Source organism: Melozone crissalis, unplaced genomic scaffold, assembly GCF_028551555.1.
Source record: "Melozone crissalis strain CALT ecotype California unplaced genomic scaffold, PUWL_Pcris_2 ptg000008l_1, whole genome shotgun sequence".
Lineage (NCBI taxonomy): Eukaryota > Metazoa > Chordata > Aves > Passeriformes > Passerellidae > Melozone > Melozone crissalis.
In genome coordinates, this window is record NW_026535786.1 from 19,868,794 (window position 1) to 19,891,114 (window position 22,321).

General features: G+C 40.0%; 1 protein-coding gene across 2 annotated transcripts in view; it reads left to right on the top strand.

The window, feature by feature from the left end:
- Window positions 1–19,322, top strand: part of DCBLD2 (discoidin, CUB and LCCL domain containing 2) — a 40,305-nt gene extending 20,983 nt beyond the window's left edge. Inside the window, exons 5-16 of one of the 2 annotated variants that reach the window (XM_054269717.1) lie at window positions 789–861; window positions 3,620–3,753; window positions 4,409–4,449; window positions 6,621–6,836; window positions 8,031–8,155; window positions 10,964–11,111; window positions 11,512–11,679; window positions 12,644–12,737; window positions 13,113–13,162; window positions 14,038–14,175; window positions 15,271–15,689; window positions 17,227–19,322. In XM_054269717.1, coding sequence (XP_054125692.1) covers window positions 789–861; window positions 3,620–3,753; window positions 4,409–4,449; window positions 6,621–6,836; window positions 8,031–8,155; window positions 10,964–11,111; window positions 11,512–11,679; window positions 12,644–12,737; window positions 13,113–13,162; window positions 14,038–14,175; window positions 15,271–15,689; window positions 17,227–17,307 — 1,687 coding nt within the window. In that variant the 3' untranslated portion in view covers window positions 17,308–19,322. Of the gene's footprint in view, window positions 1–788; window positions 862–3,619; window positions 3,754–4,408; window positions 4,450–6,620; window positions 6,837–8,030; window positions 8,156–10,963; window positions 11,112–11,511; window positions 11,680–12,643; window positions 12,738–13,112; window positions 13,163–14,037; window positions 14,176–15,270; window positions 16,060–17,226 lie in introns of those variants that run through there. The other variant, XM_054269716.1, reaches the window with a different exon arrangement.
- The last annotated feature ends 2,999 nt before the right edge of the window (window positions 19,323–22,321 follow it).

Sequence of the window (22,321 nt, forward strand, 5' to 3'; positions counted from 1 at the left end):
TTAAGCTGTGACAACCTGGAACATTTCAAAGTACAACCTTTGCATTTCTCCTTCATTTTCCCCGGTTCCAGAATAGGGCTCTTGTTGTAGATTGTGGCCGTAGTCAATGTGTGACAAAGTCTCTGAATCCCCCTATTTTCATGGAACCTACAGCATTGCTTCAGTTGTTGCTGAGTCGGGGTGAAAATGTTGATGCGTTTGCTCCACTCTACTTTTAGCTCTTGAAGATGTAATAATTTTCATGTGTGCAGTATGAAATGGTCCTAGAACATGAACACAGGCCTGCTCCAGAGGTGCTGGTGTCTTACCTTGTGCTTTTTATGTGCTAGCGGTAATTTGGCCAGTGTTTATGATCTAAGCATTGCCAAAAGCTGTTACAAAATAGCATTACTTTTCAGATGCTTTATTTAAGGGTGCCAAACAAATAGATATGAAGGCCTCTAGTTCATAAAATAAAATTCTTTAATATTTTTAGTTATATGACTTTGAATTTACAGGAGCCACATAGTATTCATAATATAAAATGCTGGCCTTATTAGTTCATCATATTGAGACTGGAACTGTACTTTCAGCTGGGACTTATTTTAAAACATTTTCAAAAGTCTGTCCTCCTGTTGTGTACATGTGAGTATTTTTGGTCTGATTTGATAGATCTTCAGTTAGAAGATATCATTACATAGTGATACATGAATAGCAGAGTCTTGTAAATCAAAACCACAACTTTTTTATAACTGTAAGAGAGTTGTAGGTGCATGCCTATCCTGACTTGATAGTTTGTTCTCTTTCAGTAAGTATTGTCCAGCTGGATGTGTGATTCCTTTTGCTGATATTTCAGGCACTATTCCTCATGGATACAGAGATGTAAGTGAAAATACTATGGGCTCAAATGAATTTTCATAAAACACATGGTGGATAATGCAAGTCAGTTGTAGTTGTTTGCATTGGTTGTGCTTCCTGTATGCTGGGATTTGTGCCTCCTAAAAGTGAATAACATGGTACTCATTTTTTAGCACTGGTGCTAAATGACAGGTGCTTCAGATGTTGCCATCTCCAAGAAGTGGAGTAGTGTAGTGGAGTCTCAAATACTTTCATAAGTCCTGCAGAGAAGGGTGGATCAATCAAAAGATTGGGGTTTTTTCTACTTCCTGTTTTCTTTTAGTTGGTTTTCTTAGGCTGGGAAATTAAGATTTATAAAGAAAGAACCAGTTATTTTAATTATGTTGTTTTATTTTTGACACTGTAATGCCTCTTTCAACAGTGTCTTAGTGGTGATCTTAATTTTTGTTACACTTTAGAGATGAAATATTGTTTATGCTCAGCAGCTATAAAATAATTTGCAAAACAAATTTAATACTGTAAGAGTATTTCTGTAAATTGGTAATTAACATCTTTAATAATGTATTGTTTACTTAAAACAATGCAAAACCCCATACAGTATTATTCTAATGTAAGCCTTTGCCGGTCAATTAATGAACTTGCCATAGGATGGGGGGATGTTTGCTTTGTTTATTATAAGTGATTATAATTTTACTAGCAGCCTACTAAAAATTACATTAAATCCTTGGTTTTTATTTTAAAATACTCTTTTAATAAGCCCTCAGATGTAGCACAGAGGTAAGACAATGTAAAAATGTTAGTAACCAAAGATTTTAGTATTAAATACAAACTTAAAATGTGCCTGTTTCTTTTCTTCCCCAAATAGTTGTAAATCCCAGGCTACTTGCTTAATCACCCCCATGTAAAAATGTCACGACAGTGTAACTGTGTTACATGTTCTGGTCCCCAGTGAGTCCTCACTAAGTGGCTGCAAGGTAATTTTTGTAGCTAATAACAATATTAAATTGATTCTCTGCCTCACAAATTTGCAGCATCTGCAGGAGTTCTGCTTGTTGGGACTTTTTTTACAAAATCTGGAATAATTGTTTTCTATGGAGGAAAACGAAACCTTTTCATAAGGAAACTTAAGGAAATAAATGCCCTATGACTTTATTTTTGTGTACTTTATCAACGAAAAAAGGCTGTGAATTTCCCAGAAGTCAGGCTGTGTGGAAAAAAATGAAATTTTCCAGCACTTTAGACCAAGTTTCAGGTTGAGGTTTCTGATGCATCTCTTTCAAATGTATGGGGACTGTTTGCTGCTTTAAAAAATACACAAAATCTTGATTCCTTTCTGTGTGACCCTAATGTTCAGAGTCCTTGAGGGCTTGGATCTCTCACTGCTGACATCTGGTGAGCAGGGAGGAGAGAGCTGCATCTCCTACTAAATCCCATGCTCTTACTTTAATGGAGAGGGGAGCTATGTTGATCCTAGACGTTTTGGATGTGAGCTTACTCTGGGCAAGCCTGGCGGACTTAGTGTGATAAGTGCTGCTCACTGTGGCACCTGTAGTCTGCAAGCCAGGGAAGTGTCACTATGACGTTTGTTAGTAGATTCTGTCATCCAAGAAGAAAAGGCAAGAACATGATACCCTATGTCATGGTTTGACACTGGTGCAACACCAGTGCCCCCATGAAAATATATTCTCCCCAGTGGCTGCTATGAGATGTGACCAGAAATAGATCAAAGCAGGCTCCAGCTTAGGAATAAAGGAAAAAACTTTATTAACTTACAATATGTAAAAAGGAACACACAGAACTCGGAATAAAAACCTTCCCAAAACATTGCTCCTCCTCCCCCCAGTTTCCACCCCAGCACAATGAGATAAAACCTTATATTCTCAATCCAGTTGCCACCCCTCAGATAATCAACTCTCAGTTCATCACCACCCCTCAGCCAGGGTGCATGGCTTCCCCCATCCCCACCCAGCTACTGGGGAGGGGAGGTGAAACTACTTCACCACTGGAACCAAGAAGAGAAAGTTCCCCTGGGAGTGCTCTGCTTTAACCCCTGTTTTCTCAGAGGCAGTCATGTCTTCAATGGCCACACCAGGTGCCAATATTCAAATCTGACCACTGATTGGTTTAGCCACAACCTCCCTGTTAAGAATTCACTTCCCTGTCAACCCACAACACCCAAAAGCATTTTTTATTACTTGTCTCCACTGACTTGTACAACATATGTAATTGACTTGTTTAGGATGAGTTGTATGCATGTATTACTGTGGCTTTACATGGATCAGTGCTGGATGGTTAAACCATGTTTAACCACAAGATATAATAAAAAAACCCCTTGGCTGAAAGCTACAAAATCTGCAATGCCTCACCCCTTAATTGTGAGAAAATAAACAAACATACTCTCAATGTTCTATTAAAATTTTTTCTATGTGTTTACATGTTTTGTTGTCAAATATAATTTATTATAGGCTGAGCCTGGCTGTCTGGCTTTTTCAGACTGATTCACCTTGGTGTTGGTTTGAGGTCATTTAATTACAACAGTTACATTCTAAATGCAGCTGGGGAGGACACAGTGAAATGTAGGGCCTTCTTCTTGTGTTTTTATAAATTCATAATAAAGATGAGTGCTTTCTAAATAACCAAGACAATACTTAACTAAAAATAGTATTTTAATGTAATAATAACAAAAACTGTAGCTGGACAGTGTAGCATTTACAATATATGGTGTGGTGTTTAATTTATTCACTTAGTAGTATGAAATTTTTCTTTCCCTTCCTTCTTCAAGTCGTCATCACTTTGTATGGCCGGTGTTCATGCAGGTGTCGTGTCAAATACTCTGGGTGGTCAAATTAATGTTGTAATCAGCAAGGGCATTCGATACTATGAAGGCTCCTTGGCTAACAATGTCACCTCAAAAGTGTAAGTGTATTTCCTTATCTTTAGCACCTTAGGTCTTGGTAGTGTCTCATTGTGGGATTAATTTCAGCTCGTGGAGCTATATGTTCCCTGGACAGCTTCTCTTCTCTAAGTTTCTCAGACTTTTGCTGTATTGTAATTGTTTTACCAAATTGTTTTACCAATTGTTTAATCTCTAGACTAGGAATTTTCATTTCCCAAATTCTGCAAGGAGTTTTTACCTTCTTGGCTATAAATTCCTACTGGTCTACAGGAAAACAGTAATTTAATTGCAGCTTTTCATTTTTAGGAAAAGACTGTGGCTTGTCATTGTATCTCAAGACCCACAAATGAAAGCAATCACAGGAGATTGATTTGTGTTACTATGATTAGCTTAATTTAAAAAGAAAGCATTTTAATGAAGTCTGGCATTTTGCTGGGTAGATGTTTGTTTGAAAGTATTTAACCCAGCATCTCTGGACTTGATTTCATTTGAGAAGGTGTTTGTACTGAAAGTGCTGCAACTCACTGGCAGGGTGTGTTAATCATTAAGTGCTTGTTCAGGCACATGTGTATACATTTCAGTGGCAAGCAGTCAGACAAGAAAAATAAATTGAAGACAGTTTGTTTCAATTTTTCTCACTGGGTACTGCAAAACATCATCTTTTCTTCTCTGCAGGGGACCCTTGTCTACAAGTCTCTTCACCTTTAAGACAAGTGGTAAGTGGTATCACATATGTTACCTGTTACTACTTTCATACAAAGTTTGTGGATAGAAGTGGGTGTGCAGATATTTGATTTCTTAATTTTTGTTCTCATTTGTGAGACCTTTCCTTACTGTATTCTTCAATTAAAAAAAATGTCTATTTTTGTATTGTTTTACTATCTCAACTTGATGATTAATCATCACTAATTTATAGGTACAGCAATGTTTCAAGTAAGCCTTGCTTATGTACAGAAAGAGATTCTTTCAGTCTAATTAAATAAATTAGCTGTAGTTTTCTTAGTGCAAGCTAGTTTTCCTGTAAGTCACTTTAAATGCCATCTTTGCGTGGATGTTGGAAGTACTGTGAAGACAGTGGCCTTTCTTTAGTCTCTTTAACTGTTTTAATAACAATTTAAAAACCATAAAACCATCACATCTGTTTTTCATAAAGATAAAAAAAGAAAGGGAGGGGGAATCATGCACATACTTCTCAAAATAAATAAATGCTTTTCCTAATACATAAATCAGAGGCACAGTGAAGGAGGATATAAAGACAGGAATCTGATGGGAAGGAGTGTTTGGTGATGGAAGTGTATAAATAAACAAAAATTAGAAAATACAGTGCACATATTAATAATTAATAAAAATTTTAAAATTATTTCTCTCTCAGGTATCTGCAAGAGCTGAGAGAAAGAATTACAGGTCTAGTATCCTTATGCATAAAGAATTTTAAACACAGTGATCCAGGCAGGGTTTGCTGGGTTTTTTGTCTTTCACAATGTGATCTGATAGTGTGTATGAAAGTAATTAAATGGCCTGGAAATTGGAAGAGAGAGGAAAAAATGCTGATCTAGACTTTGTGAACTTCAGTGACACGTGAGAAATTATTGAATAAGCGAGAGACAAGATGCAGCTCTAGATTAAAATGTCTGTAGTTGGGTTGTCTAGGAGTTAGGTGAGGGGAAAAGAAACCCTGTAGTATGCTCAAATGAGGTTTATCAGACTGTGGTGAAGGTCCTAGTGTGTTCCTGCTGTTGCAGTTGGTTTTATGACTTGGTATGAAGTAGAGGAGTGTGTTATTAAGGCTAGAGGCATGGTCAGTGCAGAGGAAGATGAGTCTGCTTATACAGGAAAAACTGCCTGACTTTGAGAGTCGATAGAAATTAACTGAAGCATCACAAAGCAAAGAGTGGAATGTAGCAGGTATTTAGAGACTGAGGCATTTTTGCTGCCAAGTGGCAGCATGTTAGATGGAAAATGACTGATGAGGGAAAGAATTCCCTTAGTGAAGTGATCCTGTGCTGTGGCAGGCGACGTACATTCAGCAGAGACAGTAAACTACTAATGCCATCTCTCAGGACATGGGCAAGACTTTCTCTGGTGTCCAGTCACATTTGGGCTCTGCCACCTGTGCCTTCCTTGAGGGATGAGTGCCCCCCTTGGTGGAGAGGGGAAGTTCACAGGAGAAGGGAAACTAGGCTGGGTTGTTCAGCCTGCCTGACTGAAGGCACAGATTGCTCTCTGCTGATACTTCTGGGGACTGTGCATGGGAGAGAGATAGTATTACAAGAACAAGAAATCTAGCCCTGAATTTAGGAAATGTTTTTCAGCTACCCGCAGAAGGCAACATGGGAAGAAACATTTAATAAGAATGGTAACCAGAAAAATGTAACTAATTTCAAGGATGTGTTTGAGCTCAAGGCCAGGATTATGACATGACTTCCTACATTCTTTGGTTTTGTTCAAATTAACACTGTGGTGCTGGGGTTGATTTGAAAACTCAAGAAGTTCTACAGACACAAAAAAGGAACTAATGAACCAGTAGCCTGTTTCCCATTCCTGCAGCAACCAGAGATACTCTTAGACCATGAAGGTTCCCCAGTGCTTCTCCTTGAGTGCTCTGTGTGAGTGAGAGAATGACTCTCTCTGAGGGAAGTGACTGAGAGAATATCCATATTACCCTTGGAGCAAGCGCAAATCATGGCATTCTTGTGACTTCTAGTTTAGTTTAGTATCTAGTTTAGTTCTAGTATCCCTGTTAGAAAGCAAAAGACAGTGTGTTTAGTTGGTATTGTTGTTATGGAATAAATTTAGATGGCTGTTTATTATTTGCATATAAAGTCTTGAAATCCAAGCAGCGTAACTTCAGGTCTTATTTGCAATCCTCACCTTTTCTGTTGCTCAGGTTGCTATGGGACACTGGGGATGGAGTCTGGGGTGATTCCTGATTCCCATATCACATCATCATCAATTCTCGAGTGGCCTAACCAAACAGGACAAGTAAACATTTGGAAACCTGAAAATGCCAGACTAAAAAGGATTGGACCTCCTTGGGCTGCTTTTATCAGTGATGAACATCAGTGGTTGCAGATTGACTTGAATAAAGAAAAGAAAATAACAGGTAAGTGAATCTGATGTGACTTCTCAGCAGCATTCAAAATTTTTGGTTACTGATATCCTTTTTTCCAGTGTTGGGCCTTAGATAAAGCTCAGGTGTCACTTAATTACCATTACACTTAATTTGCTTCCATGTCCTAGCTAACACACTGAGGAGCCTGGAGCTGAAGAGATGTAGTTTCATAGACATCTCTTCCCTCAGAATTTGTTGAAGTGTTTCCCGTGATTTTATTGGATTCTTGATTCTTCCCTTTTCCTGCTCATTGACTCCTTGGAGATGCAGATCAAAATCCAGTCAGCTCAGCCCACTGGTACCTCTGATGCAGGTGTAGTGACTTGTTTCTTAGATTTTCCCTAGTGCCTGTCATGACCACAGTGAATCCAATATCAACGCTGAGGTGTTGGCATTTTGGGTTTAATCTCCAGGGTAGCTGTGCAGCAGTTGTACCTGCAGTGCCAGTGTTACTGTTTTCTGGTTTAATCCTTCAGTGATTTGCTGTTGTTAATGGGCATGTTTGTCATCTGATGTAAATCAAAATAAAATGGATTTAGGTTGAGTGCTTCATAGAGTCTAGGGCTTTAAGGCTATTGTGAAACATGTTCCACTGATCAGTTTGTATTTGTCTCTTTCCAAAATGCCTGAGTTGGTCTCTGTAACCTCAGCTGCATACTTTGCTATCAGCAGCATGGCTTGCTATCATTAAGCATCTTGGATTTACCAGTGGCCTTTGTTATTTCCTCCCTGGAGACTCTTTGGATTTTGCGTTACTCCTCTAATTCTTGTGCTAACAAGCCTTTCCAAAAAAGCTTTACTGTGTGAGTTGTGCTGCAGAGCTGCAGTTTTTTCAATGGTGCCTTTAGGTTGGCAGTACAAGAGCAGGGAAAAGCTGTGTCAGCAGCTGGAGACAGGAGTGAGCTGTGGTCAAATGAAGGGGCTGTTTCCATCAAGAAGTGGGGTGTGGGTGGAAGGGCTTAGCAAGGTTATACCATGAAAATTAAAATAAAAAGTAAGTAAAATGAGTTGACTAAGTTCCAGTCACTGTGGAAGCTTCACACCCTGGCCCTTTAGATAAACTTCTTGAAGTTAACTGGACCAGTTAAGACTGCATTATACAGCTCTGGATTCAAAAACCAATCTGTTAATTTTTACGAAGTGGTACCTGTTTTTTGTCCTTACTGGGTGCCTTAATTTTCACAGGTATTATAACTACTGGATCAACTTTAGCAGAGCACTGCTATTATGTCTCAGCCTACAGAATTTTATATAGCGATGATGCACAGAAATGGACAGCATACAGAGAACCTGGCATGGGTAAAGATAAGGTAAAAATACCATATACTTTCTAGGTATGTTCTAAGGAGATTTCACAATTGTAAATATAAGTCAATTTTGGTATGGTGAGGAATCATTAAATAACTTTCACTTTCAGTGTTATTTTGAATCATAAAGAGCAGATAAGCAGAGGAAAATATGACAATATGCAAATATGTAAGGATTTGAACAGTTCTAAAATTCAGATGTTATTTTTATTAGTATTTGGGGTGGGAACATTCTATACAAGAAACTTCTGTTGCCACTGGTAGGTTTTCTGGTACTGCATCTCTTCAAGAATAATTCTATTTCTTTTAAAACAGGTTATGTGTTTTAAAATTAAGCTTTACTTTTTTATCCTCTTGTGGTTAGAATAAATGTAATGAGTTTTTTCTATTTCAAGATAGCAGAATTTCTCTCTGCCATCACCTCGCTTGATACAGATTTACTTTTGAATGCATCTGCTTGCAGGGTTCTCCCTTTTAGCTTGCCAGACTAGCTGGGAGGTGCTAGTCCCTGTTTTTTTGAAACATGTTTGGAATTCCTAACATTTTTCAGGAGACTAGAAGCTTTTCCAAGCCTTTCCTGTAGTCTTTTTTGCAAATAGCTTTTAGAGATTTGGCAGTACTCAAGAAAAACTTTTCTTAATTTTTCATGGATTAAAAAAAGAGTAAATGCTTGCATTGGAGAAGAAGGACAAATGAGAGTTGCAGTGTTGGAAAAGCTTTGTTTAACAGCACAGAGAGAAGTGGAAAGAGTTTGATAATAAAAAGACTATGAAAGTGATTTCTCATTAAAAAGTTAGCGCTGTATTGAGCTCAGAAGCAAATTATTTTTTAATGCAAAAGTTAGGGTAACAAAAAATACAGAGCTGCAGGTAAGGTTAAGTTACTTCTGTAACACTGGATGTCAAAAGCTTGACTGATAAAAACCTGGAGTAAAGATCTTTACTGTTAATCTTTCTTGAAGGTAAGAGTTGGTGTTGATTCTTTTTGCCCTTGCGGTTACATGCTCAGCCTCAGAAACTTGACATGAGATTCAGCTTTCAGAGTTGTGTCCCTGCTCTGTAACATCTGCATATATTGCTTGGGCAGCCAGATGTGCCTTCTTTTGGTGCTGGCAGGCATAGCACGAGCAAGGATACAGTACAGCAATTCAGTCTGGGTGCCTCCCCTCAGGAAGTCACCTCCCTTATTTTGCTTCTCACTTGCATCCTTACCAAAACAAAAAATTTGTTTTGGTAAGGATGCTACAAGCCTGTCATTGAAAAAAAAAATAATCAAAAAACCAAACCAAAACAAACTAGTAAGGGAAAAGTGGCTGTAAATTAGAACCCAGTCTGCTGTGGGCACATGAACTTCAACTACTTGGTGTTATTTATTTCCAAAATAGCATCATAGGCTTGCCCCTGCATTTGCTGTGTCTTCATTTGTTGCTACTGAATATATTTAAGAACAGGAAGCTTAAATTCAAAGCAGGCACTTGTTCTGAATGGATAGTTTCCTGGAATAATTATTTCAGGCCTCTTGGGATATTCTAGTCATTTTTTTCAAAAACTCAGCAGTGCAGTACAAAAATCTCTTCTCTCATGTATCAAGATTGAAACAGCAGTGATAACAGAGATGTGCTAAAAGCTCTCGACTGCTTCATGTTATGCAGACACATAATCTGTTGCACAATGCAGTGCTTGTCTTTAAGAATGGCAGGGTGCTTTATTTCTTACCAAGTGGTGTGAGTGAGAAGAAAACTCCTTGTCATACTGACTTTTTTCAGGCAAGTGCCATAATTGTGTTTTGCATTGTGTCCATCATGATTTGCAGTGTCTATATCAGTGCTTCAAATGAAAGAACTTGTTCACTATCATCCCAGTGGTGACCTGTGTTGCAACAGCACCACAGAGCTGCATGTGCAGGACCAAAGCCTCACTGCTGTGCACGAACATGGAGAGGCAGCTCACTTCCTACCAAAAGACATGGTGCCAAACCAGTCTTCCTGAAGGAGGGGGAGGGTTGGAGTACTGGGCCAAGCTGCTGTATTGTTTTAAGCAGCTCAGGAGTGGCAAACCTGCAGTTGGCTGTAAATCTGTCAGTGTGCTTACACTGCATCTCACAGGGACTCTGCTCACTGCTTTTAAACTTCAACCAGACTCATTGTGTGTTGTCACATTTTGATGAGTTCTTTGTGTGCAAGGATAGCAGTGAAGGACCAGCTTGAGCTCATCCTTCACGCAAAGTCTGTGCTCTTCTCTTGCAGAACCTCATGGCTCAGTGTGAGACTGAGGAGAGCTTTCACATTCTGAACTCCAATTCTTCTCTTTTGTTGTGGCTCAGCACTTGCAGGCAATAGCCACGAGAGGACAGTGTGGTTCCACATTTGAGGGTGCCCCCCCCCAGTGCTTTCTAAGGAATACCATCCTCAGACAGGCTGTGCTGAACTGCTGGACTGTGTGAAGGCACCATTTAATTCCACCTTGCAGTGTCAAAAGTCCTTGCTATCCATGTATATTTGAAGACTAAGCGTAAAATACCAAGAAGGAGTTAGAATGTGCCATAAACGTGTGTAACAGCAGGCTGTGCCTGGGGAGCATCAGTAGGATATTCCATGGTACCTTTACTCTGAACTGTGTAGCTGTGTGCATATACATCTTTCTTTGTTTTATTTAGTTGCAAACGTAATGGGGCAGGCAGCAGCGTGGGGTGAATTGAATCCTTCACTGTTTATTCTTCCTCAATAAAACATCAAAATTGGTAGTACTTACTCAATTACTATTGTATTTGTAGAACGTAATGTTTCTCTCTTTTTTTCTCCTTCTTTTCTAGATATTTCAAGGGAATACTGAATTGTACCAGGAAGTTCGCAATAATTTCATTCCACCTATAATTGCACGTTTTTTTAGGATTAACCCCTTAAAATGGCACCAGAAAATTGCAATGAAAGTGGAATTGCTAGGATGTCAGTTTAGTATAGGTAAGACAACTGAAAACTTTCAACTGTGCAAGACAAGAAGTGAAACTATTAAGGTTGTACATGAAACTACTAAGATTAAAAGTTACATCATGGGTTTATTTTTGATAAGTACTTCTTAGCTGCGTAATCCTTCTTTAATTGGTATTAAAAGGTTATCCAAAAGTTACCTTAACCAGAAAAATACTGAATTTAGGTGTACACAAGGTAATTTACAAAATAAGTGTGTCATAAGATGCCAATCACTTGCTTTTCATGTCATTGATTCCTGGTAGGGGGTTTCCTCGTTATATGACATGAACAAAAGCTTTCTAGCAAACTGTTCCAGCTGTCTTCTACTGAAAATGAGATATGGAAAACTAGCACTCAAAGAACTTGCCTCATAAATCCTTTTCTTCTGAAGGTCGTGCTCCTAAAATCACTTTGCCAGCACCACCTCAGAACAAGAATGATAAGAATGCTGACTTCATGGATGACTTCATTCATTCAGTGAAGACTTCGCTGCAGACAGATAAAACAACTTTCACACCTGAGATAAAAAACACTACAGTGACTCCAAGTGTAACCAAAGGTATCCATTGTTAAACAGTGAAAATGTTGGGAGCTCCTTATAGTGCTTTGACGTATACTAAATGTGCTTTCTGCATTGAAATTTTCTCAAAACAACAAATTACAGCAGGTTGTCAATATTTTATTTCTAGTATTTACCAGTTATTAAATACACAAATGATAAAAGTTGTGCAGTTGTATGCTGCATGAGGAAACAAAACCAATCTGCCAAGTAATATATATATAATATAAATGTATATAAAATACATATTTTATAGATATATAATAGTTCCATCTTCCAGAGCTTGTTCAAGCAGTGTTCAGCTTTTTATCACTGAACAAACTTTGTCAGAAGGAAAAGTTGTAACTTGGACTTCCCTTCTGAATTAATCAGGTGTAGCTGTTCTAATTTCTTAGAACAAAATACCTTTGATATAGCAAATCTTCTCTGGAGCAATTTTTTTGACGTGAAATTTGAAAAATGTCACCTGGCATAATCATTTTGTTTATCAAAGAAAATGGTCAGAAAAGGGAGCAAAGTCACTGCAGATGTGGGCACTGCTGAAGTGTCCTTTGGATGGCAGGGGACAGGATCACACACAGACTCAGCACTGACTGATTGGGATTAACTGTTAAGGTACTGTAGAATTTACTTCTTAAAGGAAGTTTGAACTTATAAGGTGACATTAAGGGATTTTCTGCATAAATAATAGAATGCATTATTGTAACAGAAAAACCATATATTAAAACAAACTGATTTTGATGAAAAACCCTGCAAAGCCACCAGCTTTGCATGCATGTCGAAGAGCCAGATGTTAATTGAAGTTGCGCTGTGGGAGCATCCAGCAGAGTAGCTTAGCTGGGGGATCTGGTGTGATGGACACTAAACGTTAAAACTGCGTGCTCTACTCAAGTAATTTTCAAATCAAAAACTGATTTATGAGAAGCTCTTTCTGTCTGACACCACTTAATTTAATGGCTTTCAGATGTGGCATTGGCAGCAGTTCTGGTTCCAGTGCTGGTGATGGTCTTCACTACCCTGATTCTTATCTTAGTTTGTGCATGGCATTGGAGAAACCGGTAAATTAACAGATGGATGAAAGTGCTTTAAATGTCTGTTAGCCTGGTGTGTGGGAATGAAATGCTGCATGTATTGCTGTGGGAACTCTGTGGTCTGCACTTGTAGAAAGAATTGCATTCTTTCTGAGAAAAAAAATCACTTGACTAGCGAGGACATAACAGCTTTTTGTAACCATTTTCATTGGAAACGCTTTGACTGAAAACTGGTTTCTCTGGTAGCAGCAGACTGGTGATGGGAAGCCAGGTTACTGGTGCTAATACATTAAATTTGAGGACCAGTTACAGCCAAGGTGATAGTTGCTGAGCATTACTTACTGCATCTTTTGATAAGCAGACTAGTTAAAATAACACTTTTTTCCTTTTTTTTTCTCACAGCAAGAAAAAAACTGAGGACACATATGATCTACCTTACTGGAATCGCGCAGGTAACAAAATGGTTTTTTGAAGCCATTTGTTCAGTGTTTTTTTGTTTGATGTTTATTTCACATTGCACTTACAGTTTCCACTAGCAGAAATGCTAGTGGAAACTCTAATGCTAACTGAGGGAGGCATAACAAACTGAATTTCTTTTGTGGACCAACTAAATTGTACTGCTTCTTTCTCTGATTTCTTTTTTTTTTTAAATAGTAAATGTCATGTCTCCTGTTAGATCTCACCACTTCAGGGTTTTTTGTGAACGAAGTAGAAAACCTTTTAATTATGCAAGACAAGAAGAAAAATTAATTTGTAAGGAGTGTCTCTATACATTTGATAACCATTTATTTGGTACTTTTTTGTCCTGGAAAAAAATCTTTCATCTTAGCGTATAAGTTGGGTCAAAAATTTTGTTTTCATTGCCCTAGTAAGCACGTAGGATTTAGGTATATCTTCTAGCCAACTGTCTTGTGCCTCATAAACTTAAGATCAGACAATTGCACCAGGCAGCTCTTTGCAATGGTCCTGAAACCACCTGTGCCCCAGGTGCAAAGGGCAGCTGCAGCTGTTGGGTTGGTACTGCTGTGTGTGCTTCACTTCTCCAGCCTGTGTTGAAAACTTGCACACCTGTGTGCCTGCTCACTGGCAGTCTTAAGTATGTCTTACGCTTTAGACAAGGAACCTTTTAATCTCTTTCATTTGCTACGTATCTGTTTCTGATAGCTCACAGCTCTGATGTCTTAGGGTATTACTCAAAATCGTGATAATTGAGTTATTTACCTATTTCAACAAAATACAAGCTTTGTGAAAAGTATTTTAGTAGCTTAAAATACAGTATATATGCAATCTTGTGTAGTTTTTTTTGCTTTTTTAAATTCATGTGAAGGATGGTGGAAAGGGATGAAGCGAATTTTCCCGATCAAATCAGCAGAACATGAAGAAACTCCTGTATGCTACAGCAGCAGTGAAATCAGTCACCTAAGACCAAGAGAAGTCCCAACAATGTTGCAAACAGAGTCTACAGGTACTTTGTGGGCCATGTTTATATATATATATATATATATATATATATATGTATGTATGTATGTATGTATGTATATGAATGACATGCCAAAAATGTCAGGAATCTGGCTACATTTAGTTATTTCCTGGTTTTGGAGGGGGACGGAGGAGAAATGAGTCATTCTGTGGATAAGCATATCTCTTAAAATTTAGGCTTTTCTGTGTCTGCTCTCTCATTTCATGTGCTATAGATAGACACTTGCCCAAGTTAATGCAGTAGCTGAAAGGTTCCTTACTTGTTTTTAAACCTCATAAAGGGTGAAAGAATTCTTTTGGTTTTATTTTCATGCACTGGAAATAATTTTGTCACAGTATTTTTATGCACAAATTTGAAATATGGCACTTGATGCTCTATCTTTACTCTATGGGTTAAATCACACTTGGGATCTGGAAAAGGAGAGTTTATGGATAGCTCCAAATACCCTTTCCCTGGTGAGCTAGGCATGGAAGGAGGATGACTGAATCTGCCTTTGGTTCTGCACTTTTCTGCTGATGGCAGAATTTGGCAGATGTGCAGGAATTACAGCTTCACTGCAGGCAGAATTAGCTTTCTTGTTTTGCTGCTTGTCTGTTTTACCCCAGCTACTCAGGCTTTTCACCTCCAGCTTTTGTAACTCAGATTATCTGTTGAGCTAAAATATCTCAGACTACATGCAGGTTTCCCCTCAAAGGACAAACACTCCACCCCAAGGACCACTTTTTATCGAGATCTAGGCCGAACAATTTTATTTAAACCTAATGTAAATAGAAGAACACTTCTGTCCACTTCGTTTTCAGGCAGATTTGCAGCATGGGAAGTTGCAGCTCACTTGGGAAGAAGTATAAATCTGAGAAGTGGGGATGTTTTGGTTTTGGCTGTCTCAATGACTTTACCTATTGGGTGGAAAGGAATCCTTTTCCAAAGCAATTGGCACTGGTGGACAGAGATGGACCACTGGTTTGATGTAGGATAGTGATCTCTGGCAGACTATTGACAGGCTGTATTTAATGTGATGCCACTATAAAACAACCCCAGTAAGTGTATTTATGTTTTGTTTTGTTGGGGCTTCCAACGCAGAATATGCTCAGCCTCTGGTAGGGAGAATTGTGGGTACACTTCACCAGAGATCAACCTTCAAACCAGAGGAGGGAAAAGAAGCCAGTTATGCTGACTTGGACCCTTACAATTCCCCCATCCAAGAAGTTTACCACGCCTATGCCAAGCCACTGCCCGTAACCGGACCTGAGTATGCGACTCCAATAATCATGGACGTGTCCAGCCATCCCAGCACCCCTCTCAGCGCTCCTTCTGTTTCCACCTTCAAAGCTGCTGGAAATCAAGCTCCTCCACTGGTTGGAATGTGCAATAAACTGTTACTCAGGACAGACAGTGCATCCTCAGCACAGGCACTGTACGATATACCAAAGGGGCAGCCAGGGCCTGGCAGTGCTGACCAGCTTGTATACCAGGTGCCGCAGAGCGTGGCCCTTCCCACTGTGAGTAAGGATGAGCAAAGTTAGTAGGGTAGAATGATGGCTTGTTTCTAAAAGCCAGTTCCATAAAGCTCACAGCTTCAATTTTTAAATTCCATTGTTTTGGTATTGTTAGTCTTAAATAATACAACATTGAACCAAAAGACTTGGTATGCGAGGTCTGGGAAAACTGCGATTCTGCTTTTCCTTAAGCTGTATGGACAATTAATAGCTTGTCTCCTGCAAAACTGTGGACTTTTTTATTACTACTGTATAATTGTCTGTCAGACATGAGAGGAGAACTCTTCATGATTAGCTCCAGTAATTCATAGATGTGATAAATTAGGAGAAACAATTTAAGTACAAAAGCCAGTTATTTCTTCCCAATGGTACTATTTTTTTTGGGGGGGGGAACCCACCTCAATACCCAAAGCTCTTAATTTCAGTGCAAGCACTACAGCTTCTAAAATTCCTCTTTTCATTTTAAAATGTCTGCACAACTTTGGACTTGACAAGCTGCTATCAGGACTGATGGCAAAAATCCCTTTAGCTTCATGGCATAAAATAGTTTTGATTCTGGATTACATTATTTCGGCTTTTGTTAACAGAATTGGCAATTTTCAGCTAGCTGTGTGTTCCTCAGAAGGTTCCTGCCTTTTTGGTTAGGTTAGCCTTCCAAAACTAGAAGATGCTGTCTTGTATAATCTCTTTTCTGCCTCTTCACCTTAAGCCACTCAGTCGTATTTCTTCCTAGGCATCCAGGAGGCACAGACTGACAAAGCAAACTACCTGGGAACTGCTTTTACATTATTCCCTACGCTTGTGAGGGCCACTTGAATATCATCTGCCTCCAAGTCAGACTTCCCTAATGCTCCGTGCAAGAAGCATTCAGATCTTGGAGGTGACTTGCATTGAGAAAGACCCTGCCCTGCCCTCCCCTCCCCCAGAGTGTCCATTATTCTGTGTTCAGGCGTGAGCTTATACAAAAAAGATCTGTACATACTTTTGTGAGTGCTTAAGGAAGTACACAGATATTCTAATGGTGCACAGTTTGTGTTAGACATGCATTTAGCACGTATGGTATGTTTTAGCACAACTGCGAAATTTAGCCTTAGGGCTTTTTTAATGATTGTTCTTATTAGAAGCATGAAAGATTCCAAAACTTCTGCAAATGAATGAGTACTATTCCAAACAGTCCATTTCAAACTTATTTATTGAAATTTGTGTCCTTTGACTGTTCCAGTGTTCTGTACTATGAAAATATCCTAATCAGTCATTTACTGGGGTAATGTAGACTCATTTTAGCTAGGTTATCACAAAATGAAAACAGTCTGAATGACATATTTTTTATCTTGTTAGGAAAAATCCCCACAGCTTTCTCACCTAAGTAGGAGAAAACTCCACTATAGAAATGCTCTATTTTTATTTTAACAGCACTATTGGAAGGATGCTGAATCAACTCATACATGTGGACCCCCTCCCTACACAGTAGCCCAGTTTTATGGACGTCAGGTGTTACTGTTTGTTTGTGATGAAATTCAAAGCATTGTTTACTGCCCAGGTCCTTAAATGCTGTGGACAACGTCTGAATGGAAGCTGCAGTGCTGTTCAAGGGGCTGCCACCATGCCTTACCACCAGTAAAGTATCCTCACTTACCCCTGAAAATCTGTTTGTAGAGGGGCTGTATATAAACTCTGGAGTCAAAAATCACTTGTGGCCTGTTCAGCATCTAAAATATGATCTTATGTAGAATCATAGAATGGCTGGGGTTGGAGACCTTAAAGATCATCTACTTCCAATCCCCTGCCATGGGCAAGGACACCTTCCACTAGATCAGAGCTCCAATAAACTTGGTCTTGAACACTTCCAGGGATGGGAGTATGCATAATTTCTCTGAGCAGCCTGTTCCAGTGTCTCATCATCCTCACAGTAAAGAATTTCTTCCATTTATCTAACCTAAACTTCCCCTCTTTCAGTCTGTACTTATTTCCCCTTATCCTGCCACTGCAGTTCATGACAAGGAGTCCCTCTCCAGCTTCCCTATGGGTCCCTTCAGGTACTGGAAGGTTGTAATAAGGTTCCCACACAATCTCCTTTTCTCCAGGCTGAGCAGCCCCAACCTTTCCAGTCTGTCTCCACAGGGGAGGTGCTCCCGTCCACTTACCAACCTCGTGGCCTCCTCTGGACTTGCTCTAGTAGTTCCATGTCCTTCTTATATTGGGGGCACCAGAGCTGAGTGCAGCACTCCAGGTAGGATCTCACCTGAGCAGAGGAGAATCCATCACCCTTCTGTCCATGCTCCTCTTGATGCAGCCCAAGATCCCATTGGCTTTCTGGGCTGTGAGAGCACATTGCTGGCTCATGTTGAGTTTTTCATCAACCATCACCCCTGTCCTTCTCCACAGGGCTCCTCTCAGTCACTTCTCTGCCCAAGCTGTCTGTGAGCCTGGGGTTGCCCTGACTCAAGTGTAGGACATTACCTTTTTCAACTCCAGGAGGTGCCACCTCTCAGGGCTGTCCAGTCCCTCTGGATGGCATCCCTTCCCTCCAGCCTGTTGATGGCGCCTCACAGTTTGGTGCTGTGGGCAAACTCACTGGAGGTGTGCTCAATCCCACTGTCCCTGTCACCAACAAAGATGCTGAACATTCTCTGTGCTACCTTGAAGCCCAGTTATAGAATTTCTGATCATTCATTCTCATTAATTGAGAATGACATTTTTTAGTTATTTGTTTTAGAGCTTCGTGTCTTAAGCCTAAATGTGAATGTAAGGATGGTAAATAAGACCCATTTGTGAACAGCAAATTCCTGCCTATGATTGTACTTTTTTGTTGCTGCAACTTTTTCTGACTGACGAAACTAGTCTGCAATCTTTGTAGTTTTGCTTAAACATGTAAGTAACTGTTCCTAGCTATCAGCAGCAACTGTGACTGAAATTATCTGAGCTGGTTTTATTTCAAGGGGTGGGAAGTTCTTACTTTCCACTAAGATGTGACAGTACGGTTACAGCCAAGTTAAGAATCTTTTCCGTTCTCAACCTGTACCAGTTTAGGCTTAGAAAAATTAATCTATCATAAAAATAAATGGATGTCAGTATAAATAACACACCTGGATTTGATTTTTACTGCAGACCAGGAATGGTAGAACTGTGGATAGCTGAAGGCTAAGGTGTTGTAAGAATTATGCTGTTTTTCTGCAGTGGGTTATTTTTTAAGCAAACATAACGCAATTTCATTCTCTGAGGAGCATAAGCTGTTAAAGAAATGGATGCTTTTAAAATGCAAGCCCCTTTTTGGAAGGAATTTGGTCCTAGGTTTTGCTCCTACTTCAGACTTTGGACATGTTGTCTGCTAAGGGCAAGATACATTTGAACATGTAACAGTTGGGTTTAAATTGTGTGGCACACTAAGACTAGAATTTCCCTGTGTACAATAAAGGGAAGGTACATTTCATGGATCTCTCTTACATGTGAAGACATGTATATAAAATGTATTTCAATCTTGTTTGGCTTGAATATTCTCCCAGAATGTATGTTCTTACCTCAGCATGTATTGTAGTTGCTCAGTATCTGTATATGTTGCTAGGACTTAGACTGTATAAATAGTGAGGGGATTTTATATGTTAAAAATTATTTTAAATAAATTGTATGTACCTGTTACTCAGTCTGTTTGCTGCTACCCCCTACCTTGTATCTGATTCATCTGCAGTCTGGAAATGCCAGGGTTGTTTGTGAGTTACATGGGATCATGCCCTGTCTCCAGTTTCTTGGCAGCAGGTGGGCTGGTCCCTGTCCCCAGTCAGCCCAACCCCTCTACACTGCTGGAGAGGCTGCTGGTTCAGTCTTCAACAAGACCATGGCTATTGCCAGTTACTGAGTAAAGCTGATGCTGCTTGTGCTTTTTCATCTTCTTCATATGAATTCCAGCACTACAGTGCCTCATACAAAGAACTCAGTCATAATTACTCTTTGACGAGTAAATGTAGTTTGAGTTCGCAATATCTCGTCTTCTGCGCCACCTGTGGCCAGTGAATGCACAGAAACCACCTAAGATAAAGAAAACAATGACAACAAGTAGTAGCCCCCCAGTGAGTGGAGATTCTAAAAGAGGGATGCCCATCCAGACTATTTCAGCAGACAGTCTGTGGATAGGTATGTGTGGCTTGCCCTAGTGTCAATGCACTGGCTGCTGCTCCAGACCGTTCCCGTGGAGTGGTCAGTTAGAGCCTGCTGTCCTTCTTTTCTAGTTGAGATGTCCAAATCTCTGGGGCCTTAGAGACCTTGACCTTAGAGTGTGATGGATTCAGCTGTCTTGATGGCTGTTTCTGTAGTCAGTAACACTTGGAAAGTTCCATGCCACTTTGGCACCATTGGTGCATCTTTCCACTCCTTAAGCAGGACTAAATCCCCTGGTTGGATGTTATGAACAGACAAAGTCCAAAGGCAGGGACTATGCCAACTGAGCTTCTGGTTGAAGGGATTTCACGAGAGACGGTATCCTGGCCACATATTCTTTTAAATATACATCACTTACCTCTACATCCCGATAGGTTGAGAATTACCTGGGTGAGGAATTCCAAACAGTAATTCAAAGGAAGAGAACTGATTCTCTCTTCTAGGTCTGGCCTCCATTCTTGCCAAAGCCAATGGAAAAAGCCCTACCCATGGCATCTTGGTGCCTATTACCAGCTTCAAAAGGTGTTTCTTTATTTCGCTCTTCATTTTTTTTCTACCTGACACAAGCTCTGTGCCAGGGAATATGGAAGATCCATTGTTTTCCTGAAGTAGCCATAACCCCTTGAAGGAACTTTCCTGTAAAATTAGCTCCCCTGAGTCTGTTGCTTCTACAATCCTGTATCTTGGAATAATTTGTTTCAAAAATACCATAATGATGTGACGCTGTAGCTGCGGAAGGAGTTGGGAATGCTTCTGGCCACCTTGTTAGCTGATAATACTATTATCAGAATATTTAAGCCTTCCCACTTGGGACATGTTGGTAAAATCCACTTAGCATTTTTAGAAGGGGCATACAGCCCCAGGCCTCCCTCCCCTGGCAGCTTTCTTGGTAACCCTGTCACTGGCTTCCGCACAAATCAAGCAAACTTTAACAGCTGCTTTTGCCAGACTAAAAAGATCCACAGCAAAATACATCTTGAGGAAGGCTTCTGCCAATCCTCGAGAACTCCAATGATTCCCTTCATGAAGTTGTTATAATATTTGTATGGCCAGAGCTTCTGGTCTCCATTGTTTGACATCCCTTGTAAACCAATTATTCCCTTTTTCTCTCTGCCTCACTCTTTTTAAATATCTCCAGCTCCTCTGGTGGAAAAGACAGTTTCTCTGGCAGTGATTGAGTTACTGGGAGCAAAGAGAGGGTCTTTGAGAGTTCTGGCAAAAGTATTCCTTTCTGAGTTTCTTCATCCGCCAGTCAATTGCCTATTGCCTGCTCCAAGTACCTTGCCTGATGTCCCCTAATGTCCATCATTACCCCTCTTTCTGGTAAATTCACCAGCTCCAAGAGAGGAGTAGTTAAGCTGTCATGCGCTAATATTTTTTCCCCTGCAAGTTAAACCTCTTTCCTCCCACAGATTTCTAAATGTGTATGCCACTCCACATGCAAGCTTAGAATTAGTATGAATGTTAATTCACAGCAACATCCTCCCTTCTTCTAATTCCCTTCCCTTGATAATAGCGTTTCCTGTAACTCGCTTCCCTACCTGTGAAAACTCATTAGTAAACACATTTCCTCCATTAAGCCAGGGGGTGTCTCCTAAATTTTCCCTAAACCAAGTCGGGAGATCTGTCATTGAATGCAGTCATGGGTTTCTTCCCGGACCCCCTCTCGAGGACTGTTCAAAGTCCTTGTTTACAGGAGACTGGGTTAAACCCTTCCCCACTTCTAAATCCTAAATCTTTTTGTTCCATTCAATAAATTTTAGACTGTATTAACCAAGCCGTGGACATCCACTTAGAGGCTTTTTCAGTTCACAAAACTTTAATTTGATGTGAGACTTACATAAGTCTCATAAAACATTCTCCTGTCATCAGTTTTTGGGCTTTGGTTTCTACTAAAGCCATAGCTGCACAATTCGGCAGACGATGAGGCCAGCTCCTGACCGAAACGTGGGTTGTGCCGAAAGGCTCCTGGGACAAGTGCATAGCTTCGGAGAACTTCGTAACTTCTTCTTTAGCATCTCCTCTTGCCTATATCTAAGTAAAAAGCTTTTTCATCATGTCTGACAAGGAGAAACTGTGCCTGTTCAGAAAACATCTCCAGTCGGGTTGTAGAGGTTGCAGGCATGTCTGCAGAGTGTTTTGCAAGAAGCAAAAGAAAGTTGTCCAAAACGCCGTGCATTCGAATATTAATGTGTTTGGAAAAGGCAGGAGAGTGGCAAAGTACTGTTTTCTATCATTTTGCAAGCTGCGCACACAATCCCAGTGTTGTGCGGCTTTGTTGTTTGCTTTTCAGAAGCTGCCGCTCTCTCCGTCTCGCGGAGGTGAAGAAGCGGCTTCTTCGCGTGAAGAGCATTGTGCTGGTCGCAGAGTATGGTCTCGGTTGCTGTGTGCTTCGGAGCGCGGGTTCTGCCAAAAGACGCCTGGGACAAGCGCATAGCTTCGGAGAGCTCCGTATCTTTATCTTTAGCGTCTCCTGTCGCATA